We start from the raw sequence: 9,770 nt of genomic DNA, 5'->3' as shown, positions 1-9,770 counted from the left end.
GGCTCCGGGCATGTGCAGGCATGTATTGTGTGTGTGCTTGCATGTGCCCCTGTGTGTATTCTGGGAACACAGACTGTTAACCCTCTGATCGGTGGCTGCTCGTGGCCCGGGGGCTGGTAAGAAAGTCTCCCTGCCCCGGGGATGGAGGCCCTGGGAGGCTGAGTCCAGGCCAAGGAGTGAGGTCTGGAAACCCCCGTGGCCAGAACCAGTGGGTCCGCCAGGCGAAGTGATCCTGGCCTTTCTGCTTCTCCAGCTCCAGGAGGGACCCCAAGAGCCCAGAACCCCATAGGGCATGAAGATAGAGAGGCAGGTTTAGGGTCATTTCCAAGGCTCTTAAACCCCTGGGCTCCTAGAGGACAAGAGTGAAGCGTGAGAGGTTCTCGCCACCTTGTGGGCACATGTGGTACTGCTAAGCCCTGAACAACCAGGCTGGTGGGGAGAGGGGGAAAAAACTGCTGGAACATCCACTAGACCAGGGGTCGGCAAACTCATTAGTCCACAGAGCCAAATATCAACAGTACACGATTGAAATTTCTTTGGAGAGCCAAATTTTTTAAACTTAAACTTCTTCTAACGCCACTTCTTCAAAACAGACTCGCCCAGGCCGTGGTATTTTGTGGAAGAGCCACACTCCAGGGGCCAAAGAGCTGCATGTGGCTCTAGAGCCGTGGTTGCCGACCACAGCACTATGGGTTGGGCTAGCGCTGACTATCCTCACACTTCCGTGGGCACAAGGGGTCTGGTCGGGAAATCCACCCAGTACCCACCCAGGCTGGCTCAGCCCCACCTGCAGAGGCAAACCTGACGTCCTCAGAGGCAGTCGGACCATGTTTGAAACAACTTGAAGGAAGGTTTGCAGGAAGAATGTTAGTGCTCATCTGTTCTAAGGAAAGCCCAGGAGGGGAAGGGGCCCTGCCTGAGACCCCACAGCACCTCCACCACAGAGGGAAGGTAGACGAGGGTTGTTGACGTCAAGGTTCATGCATTTCCCACAGGTCCAGTGAGTCCAAGACAAGGTGTCCAGTCTAAACCCCGGACCTACCGAGGCCCAGAACAGGAGCGGCCCAGTGAGAGTTTTGGCCTCAGTTTAGCTGGCGGGAGGGCATCTGGGACACAAGGAGGAGATGAAGCTGCAAGTGGGGCTCTGGGCTGGTCTGGGTCTTGATATTAAAGGGCAATGAATAACAGTTGCATCTACGGGACAAATACTGTGCTTAACATTACAAACACTGGGGTATTTAATACCATGGCCCTTTAAGGAAGGCACCTGACAATCAGAGAAAATACTTGCCCTGGGTTACAGCTGGTAAGTGGCAGAGCAGGAATGTTGTGAATAGCGATTTTGACTCCAGTGAGTAAAAAGGCTCTGCTGAGTGAAAAAAAGAGCATGATTTGCTTGCTCCCTCCTAGGTAACCCAGCAGGGCACGGCCAGCTCCAGCCCCGGGCCTCCCTCCAGCCAGAGGAACTGCCTTTTCTCCTGGAGGCCTGGCCTCAGTGCGCCCTCTGCTGTGCACAGGAGGAACAGAGAGAGTTCCCTCCTGCTGGGCCAGACCCAGGGCAGAGTCCTGGAGATGGCTGGCAGGGACCATGCTTTCCTCCCAAATACAGGCCAGGAAGGGGCTGGCTGACCTCCACTGCAAAGCCCCCAGCTTGTCCACATCTATTCACCCGCAGAAGGGTGGGTCTGGTCCTATCCCTGGTTTCTCAAGGCTCCCCTCTCCTGGAATCTTGCTCACCTTCCCCTAAGCCTTAGGGCATGTTGGTCCTAGGCCCATTCCGGGACCAGGACCACGGGCCAGGTGGGTATAACCAGGAGGGCCCACAACAGGCCCCTGAGGAGGTGGGATCCATTCAGAGCATTGCCTTGTGGGTAAGGGGAAGACTTGGGAATCCGAGAGCCAGGGAAAGGACCCTCCCTAAAGGCTGGATCCTCATGAATCACACAGGGGTGAGGAAAGGTTAGTCAAGACTGGGGTCCCTATGGGCAAAAGAGCACGAAGGAACAGGTATTTGGGAGTGCCCATCTTGGCCAGCTTTGTTTGAACCTGGGCTTGCCACTGGGTGGGACTCAGTGAGAAGAGGCGCACAGCCCACAACTCCTCTGGAAATAAGGCAGCACCCCATGAGTGGGCTAACTGCCTCAGGAATACCGCTGGGCCTGGCAAACCAGGAGATTCATCACGGGCCCTGAATCAGAGGCTGGACTGTACTCCAGACACTAACAAAGGACAATTCACACTTTGTGGGTTTTTTATTCATTTCACTTAAACAAGCAAAACTGCTTATATTTAATTATACAAAGATATTTCTAACATAATTAGCATGGAAAATTAAAAAAAGAAACTTAGGATAGTATAAATTAAAACGTAACAAAAAGGTATTCAAATATCAGCTCAAAGGTACAGCATTTCAAGAATGTCTTTCCCATAATAATTTTCTTTCAAAAGCCCCATGATTTGGAAACATTTTGGCATTATAATGAAAGAGTATCAAATTACACAACAAAAAGCCCTGCTTTTATGAAATGCACGAAAAGTTATAGAAGCACACTGGACTGAACACTTTATTTGTATCTGCCTTTGACTTGTACAAAAACTCTCAGCCCGCCAGCCCCGATCTGGGGAACAAACAGAAGGTTCTAGAGGAAGAAGGTAGAAGAAGGAGGCGTTGAAGTTCAATAGAAGGTCTTGTTACCATGAGTAAAGGGAATCCATGTAGGCTGACACTCCGCTGTCCTCCCTCCCCGCAGGCCATCTGTCAATCTAATCTACTGGGCCCTCCTTTCCCCGTGGACGGGCCATGGAAGGAGACCCAACCCCTTCTCTTCAGTGTTTCAGCTTCTTGTCCTACTTTGCCATCCTTAGAATTCTATTCCCGGAGAGAGAACACCAATGCCCATTCACTTCCCTCACCTAACTCCCATAAGCCCCCCCTCCCCCTAACTCAGGGCGCTCAACTGAGTGCCCCCCCACCCCCGTGACCTCACGGCGGGCTGGGTCTGAGAGCAGGACAGTAGGCCTGAGTTCTTATCAGTGTAAAGCAGAGCTGGTGGTGCCATTGTGGCAAGATGTGAGGAGGTGCAGGGCTTCTGGGTGTGCCTGAAAGAGGGGGGAAGGGAGCCCCAGGAAGCCAGGGGTATGGGCTTATTTATCATAGAAGTCAACGTGGGCTCCAGACGTGAATGTATCTTTTTGAATCACGTCTAGCAGTTTCTGGGCGGACATCCTGCAATCCACCAGCTCCCCCTTTGTCTTCAGGTCCTGCAGCCTTTTCCGCAACTCTGGGTCCAGAGAGTTCTCCCGGGCCGACTGCTGCATGTCTGTGTCCAGGGGCCCTGGAGGATAAAGAGCAGAAGATGAGGGGGGCTCTGCTGTGGGTGTGAAGCGGGGTGGGGTCAAGCCTGGCCAGAGGCAACACTTTATCTTAGCTACCATGTGTGGTCAGAGTCACCAAAGGCTCCACTCTGTCACTATTGAGCTCAAATCCCAATGCCCGCTGAACACGGTCCCGCTAGACCAGTGGTCGGCAAACCACAGCTCGCATATGGCTCGAGAGTCGCAGTTTGCCGCTCTGTTGACGGATGAGTTTGCCGACCACTGGGACAGGGGCTTAATCACAAGGAACAACAACAGCCTGTAATTATTGGAATCGAGAGTCTAGGTCAGCGGTCGGCAAACTCATCCGTCAACAGAGCAGCAAACCGAAGTTTGCGAGCCGCAGTTTGCCGACCACTGGTCTAGACCACCCTGTGCACAACCAAACGTATTACCTCCTGTCCAACCAGCACCTCCTCCAAAAGTGATGTCAGTGAACTCTTACAGGCACTTCCCGTTTCTCACATCAGAACCAGAGCACCCCCAGAATCTGGAGTTAATGGCCTCAGGGGCGGAGTGTAAAGCAATCTCATGGCTGGAAAAGCCAGCCTCCTGATCCCTGAATGTCTTTCAACTACCGCATTTCCCCGAAAATAAGACATCCTCCGAAAATAAGACCTAGCGTATGGAAAGATAAGACATCCCCTGAAAATAAGACCTAGCCCAACTTTGGGAGAAAAAATTAATATAAGACACTGTCTTATTTTCGGGGAAACAGGGTACCTGTGCGTTCCTGGTATGTGGGGACTTGCTACTTTGCCCAACAGTGCCCGTCCCTCTCGCCCCCAACTGTGGACACCTATCATAACATTCTTTCAGAGACTGATGAAACCACGACCTTCATTCCGGCCCTGGCAGCCTTGCCAAAAAAAGTTCAACTTCCTCCTAATTCCCAGAGTCCACTGGGATCTAACCCAGTCACATGGCATTCTGGGGTCTGCTCCACTCCTGGCTGTGGTTTTTATTTGCTCACAGTTGACTGAGTAAGTCCTAGGCTGAGCTCAGAGTGGGGGCTGAGCTGAACGCTGGCTGGAAGAGTAACTGAGTATGTGTTAGGGAGAACTGGGTCCTGGAGGGCATGAGGAAGCAGAAATGGCACTGACCATGAATTTGGAGGTGAAGTTTGATCCTGGCTCTGAACTTTGGCCAGGTCATTCTACCTCTTTCCCTGAAGGGCGCCAAGAGGAATAGGCTATTGGATCTCTAAGTTGCTCAGACATTAAACAATAGCTGTCACCACCTTCAAATTGCAGCAACCTCAAGCCTCGCTTTTAAGAAAGGCATCATGGGAGAGTCATGAGAAACCAAGCATCACAAGGTCCCCTGCACTTTAACTTCTGTGAAGGCCCTATCTTATTTACCCCAGAATTTCCCCACCCCCAACCAGTGTTCCAGCACAGTTCAGGCTGATAAGGCCAGCATTCAACAATGTCTGTGTGCTCTTCATTCAACTGACATTTCCTGCAGACTGACTCAGTGGGGTGCTTTGCTAAGAGCTGGAGACATGCAGGCATATTCCCTGCCTTCAAGGCTTTCCTATCAAGATAGAGAAGTAGACAAATGAAGTTAATATCTAAAAATCAGAAGTGCTAACAATTAGATGGCACTTCACAATGAGGGATTTTCACATAAATTACCTGATTCAGTCCTCCTAACTGCCCTGAGAGACAAGTAAAATCCTGAGTTTTACATGAGGAAATGGGGTACAGGCTAAAATTCAAGCCCTGACTCTCAAACTAATAGCTCAGACTTTCTGGTCCCACTCTCCAGTTCAGGCAGCTCCCTACTCTCTCTCCAGACCCTCTAACTACGGCTCCCTGCTCCTGCCAGGTCTAACCTCACTGGGTCCTTTATTTCCCTTAAGGCAGTGTTTCCCAAACTTTTGACATATGTGTACCCTTCTATAATTTTCGTAATGCTGAGTATCCCTCGTACTCATGAGAACGTAGAATTAGGCGCAGCTAAGCTCGGTGCAGTGCATCTCCCCACCAAACTCCAGTGCAATACCCCTACCAAACTCTTCCTGTACCCCTGGGGGTACGCGTACCACACTTTGGGAACACTGCCTTAAGGAATGATGGCTCATGATTCAGGGAATACTATATTTGGAGGGACCAGACCAGGCCCCTTGCCCAGCCCCCAGAGGGGAACCAGCTGGTTCTGGGGGACAGGGATGGCAGTAACGTCCCACCTACCTGGAGCATAGCTCAGCACCCTCACACCAGGCTCCTCCGCGGCCAGAACCTTGAACATCATCTCCCGGGCGGCCTTTCCCGCACAGTACAGCGCCCAGCCCTTGAAGGGCTGCAGGGCACAGAGGGAAGAGACGTTCACCACAGTCCTGCTGAGGCCAGGGCTGTCTGGGAAGGCCCTCAGGACACTGGAAGTCAGGCAGAGCATCGACGTTAAGTTCAGAGCCCAGTAGCTGTTGATCTCGGCAGCATCAGCCAGGGAGGCGAAGCCTTGGGACACATCCCCGAGCGTGCCTGAAAAACCAGACCTTCACCATCACCCAGTGCGAGCGGACTCTCTCCCCTCCCAGCCCTCTCCACACTCCTCCGGACACTCCTTTCCCCTCCAGACCTATCGGAGTGGCCGCGCTAGTGCTCCTGAAGGCAGCTCTGCAGACACACACACACCGGGGGCGCCCACTCACCCCAAGCTGCAGAGGGAGAAGGCCCTGGCCTGGGGCCTGGGGGAGAGCTCTGGGGCCAGTTGCAGGAGCGGGAACTTGCCTACCACGGGGAGACCCCACGCCCGGCCTCCGGCTTCCGCCAGGGGGCGCTGAGCAGGCCGATCGGGAAAGTTCCACTTGGGCTCCGGGAAACCTGGCCTTTAGCCAGGAGGGCGGAGGGCATGGAAGGAGCACAGCTAGGGCTCTGGGGCGCCTTTCCTGACTCCCGGGGGCGGGGGCGGGGGCGGGGAGAGGGGGGAGGGAACGGGGCGCCGGGCTTTCCCAGCGCCCGCACGGGGAGGGGGGAACGGTGGGGGGTCGGTGCCCCGCCGTGGGCGTCCTACCGGCGTTGTTGATCAGCAGCACCCGCTGCAGCCCCTCGGGCCGGGGCAGCCCGCGCACGGCGTCCACCAGGCGCTGCAGGCCGGCCGCGGCGCCCAGGTCGGCGGCCACCCGCACCACGCGCGGCCCGGGCCGCCCGGCGCCCAGCTCGGCCTCCAGCCGCCGCAGCGCCTCGTCGTTGCGGGCGCTCAGCACGAGCACGGAGCCCGGGGAGAGCAGCGGCGCCAGGAGCAGGGCCAGCACCCGGCCGAAGCCGCGGGAGGCCCCGGTCACCACGCACACCGCGCGCCCCAGGCCGCCCTCCATGGTCCGTCTCCGCCGCCAGGTGCCCGGGCCGCGGGGAGGACCGGCGGCGCTGGGGGCGGCGGAGACCCCGCCCGACGGGGCGGGACCGAGGGCCGCGGGCGGCTGAAGGGGAGGACCAGCTCCCGGGAGTCCAAGTGGGCGGCTCCAGGAAAGGGCTGAAGTTCAGCCTCCCACGGGAAACCCCAGCCCGGTGCTGAGCTGGCCCTGCTGCCCCTTCAGCTCCCCGCCGGCCCCGCACTCTCCTACCAAGTCCAGACCCAACTTCCTCGTGGCCAGGCCAGCTTGCACCGCGGCTAGCACCCTCTTTTAGCAAAAGCCCTAAGTGGCCTAAACCGGTTTGGCTCAGTGGATAGAGCATCGGCCTGAGGACTGAAAGGTCCTGGGTTTGATTCAGGTCAGGGGCAAAGGCAGCTGGTCGGTGATTCTCTCTCGTCCATGTTTCTAACTCTCTATCCCTCTCCCTTTCCTCTCTGCAAAAAAATTATATATATATATATATATATATATATATATATATATATATATATATATATATATATATATATATATATATTAAAGTCACTTAAAAAAAGCCCAAAATGCAGCCCATGCCACATGCCAAGTTAAGGTTTGGGGTGTCTCCTGGGCTTGGGGAACTCACTGCCCTGTGGGTTACAGGAGGTACCTTCGGGAGAACCACAGTTGCTCCTCCAAGGGAGGTAAAAACCTCTCCTTCCTTATCAGGCCCTAAGCAGGTTGGTGCCAGTGTTAGATGTCTTACTCCTCCGTTCCTAAAGGCCTGTGTTCCCGGGACTCCGTACCCACGCATGCTCACTCTTCCCAGTGGGCAACTGGAGTTACTCCCAGCTCTAAGTTTATAGAGATGGTCACCCAAGTCCCATCCAGGCCTGTGCTTCAGGAAGCTCATATTTTGATCTTGTACTTTTTGTCCATCTGTATTCCTTCTTTAAAAATATATATATATTTTGCAGAAACCGGTTTGGCTCAGTGATAGAGCGTTGGTCTGTGGACTGAAAGGTCCCAGGTTCGATTCTGGTCAAGGGCATGTACATTGGTTGCGGGCACATTCCAGGTAGGGGGTGTGCAAGAGGCAGCTGGTCAATGTTTCTCTCTCATCGATGTTTCTAACTATCCCTCTCTCTTCCTCTCTGTAAAAAAAAAAAAAAAATCAATAAAATATTTTTTAAAAAAGAACATCTTTCTGCAATTTTACTCATTTTAGTCTCTTCCAATAGAATTCTCACAAATAGTTCATTTGATCTCCTGGATATACTGCTAAGTCTTTTATATTTTTATGTGCTATCATATTAATCATTTATCTTTTTCAGATGAATTGTAAGTATTTCTGAGCAGTCTTTTTATATCACTGTAGCTTTTTATTTTTATTTTAGTTTGATATCACTGTAGCTTCCATCCTCAGTCATTGCCTCCATAGATTCACCTTTTTGAATAAAGGGCTGCAGATGCCCACCACGTATAGGGATGGAGAATATGCTGCAGTCAAGTTTTATAAGGAAGAAAACCCTACAATCATTTAAAACAGCAACCATGCTGACCCAGATATAACAAGAAATGTAGACTATGAATAAAAAGAGAACATGTCAGAGAAAAATTAGATATCCTACACCTGTTCATTTCTTTCTAACCAAATTTCAGAACAACAGACTTCACTTAAAAAATATTTCTACTTCTGCTTTTGAGTCCAGGCGAACATTTAAACAGAACACCTAATAAAAAGTGTTGCTCTAAATTGCTAACTATTTTTTAGTGGTAGAAGATGAAGGATTTTTGGCATTTGTTGAAGAAACAAAAATTGCTTTCATAAAATGTGTACAGTTTTTAGCATTAAGATCCGCTGTATATAAAAAGGTTAATGATATTACTTTTTAAAAAAAAATATATTTTTATTTATTTCAGAGAGAAAGGGGAGAGGGAGACAGAAAGATAGAAACATCAATGATGAGAGAGAATCAATGAGGATTGAGCCTGTAACCAGGGCACCTACTCTGACTGGGAATCAAACCTGTGACCTCCTGGTTTACAGGTCAACACTCAACCATTTAACCAATGCTGGCTGGGCTAATGATATCATTAAATGTGCTATTTCTGTATCCTGTACATCAGACCCTGCATATGCAGAAACAACCAGAGCCTTAAAAAATATTAATAAGATAGCTCCATGGATTGCTGACAATAAACAGAGTAGATCTTTTCCAGCCCAAAACTATGTGATACACAAGATACTTTGGAATTGCTTTATGTAATTACACAAGACATCCTAACAGGATAAAGTATCAGTTGTTACCCATTAAGAAGGCCATTTAACCAAAGAAAGCCTTGATATTTTATTTTTCAATAGCAACAGGGCAGAACTTTCTAACAACTCAGAGTAGTTCGAAGATAAATTAGTTTATTTGTTGGAAACTTCTGAAGAAGTAATCAACTCAGTTGTCTTGTGAGGGCAGTATTTCTTTCACTGTGTGAAACCTGCTCTTGGAATTTACAAATAAGAGCAGGGGGAAGGCTAGAATGAATCGTGTGGTAACCAATTGGCATTGGAGACATCAATATGAGCTCATATTTATCTTGATACAGATACAGAAGGATAAATAGACAAATAATTGTAGATATATGTATACATATATTCCTGAGCTCTGCCCTCTGAGAGGATCAAGAAACAAAGGCACGCCCTAGCCTGTTTGGCTCAGTGGATAGTGTCAGCCTGTGGCCTGAAGGGTCCCGGGTTTGATTCTGGTAGGACACATGCCCGGGTTGTGGGCTCAGTCCCCAGTATGGGGCGTGCAGGAGGCAGCCGATCGGTGATTCTCTCTCATCATTGATCTCTCTCTCTCTCTCTCTCTCCCTCATTATTCCTCTCTGAAATCAATAAAATAAATAAATAGATAGATAGATAAATAAATACATAAAATAAATAGATAGATAAATACATAAATAAATCAGTAGCCATACGCACACCCAGTACCCAGATCTTGGTTTCTAATACCAAGAAAAAGAACCAGGGTTTCTTGGAGAAATGGCTAATTCTAGAACTGGTACAGGAAATATCCTGAAG

At 50.7% G+C, this 9,770-nt stretch overlaps 1 protein-coding gene across 1 annotated transcript; it reads right to left on the bottom strand.

Moving 5' to 3' along the window:
* Positions 1-2,233: 2,233 nt before the first annotated feature.
* SPR (sepiapterin reductase) lies at positions 2,234-6,728 on the bottom strand. Its single transcript, XM_084900546.1, has 3 exons — positions 6,394-6,728; positions 5,571-5,861; positions 2,234-3,335 (listed from the first exon to the last, which is right to left on the bottom strand). The coding sequence occupies exons 1-3, from the start codon at positions 6,695-6,697 to the stop codon at positions 3,145-3,147; spliced, it is 786 nt and encodes a 261-aa protein (XP_084756672.1). The 5' UTR covers positions 6,698-6,728; the 3' UTR covers positions 2,234-3,144.
* Positions 6,729-9,770: the final 3,042 nt, after the last annotated feature.

Source organism: Pipistrellus hanaki (genome assembly GCF_964339955.1).
Source record: "Pipistrellus hanaki genome assembly, chromosome: 12".
In the NCBI taxonomy this organism is placed as follows: Eukaryota; Metazoa; Chordata; class Mammalia; order Chiroptera; family Vespertilionidae; genus Pipistrellus; species Pipistrellus hanaki.
Note: the sequence above shows the minus strand (reverse complement) of the source record. Positions and strands in the feature narration are given on the sequence as shown.

Excerpts from the sequence above, each read along its gene's own strand:
- SPR (XM_084900546.1), bottom strand. The coding sequence starts at position 6,697 with ATGGAGGGCGGCCTGGGGCGCGCGGTGTGCGTGGTGACCGGGGCCTCC. Across the intron at positions 5,862-6,393 it reads GCTGCTGATCAACAACGCCG|GCACGCTCGGGGATGTGTCC; the intron begins GTAGGACGCCCA and ends CTGGTTTTTCAG. Across the intron at positions 3,336-5,570 it reads GGTGCTGAGCTATGCTCCAG|GGCCCCTGGACACAGACATG; the intron begins GTAGGTGGGACG and ends TTTATCCTCCAG.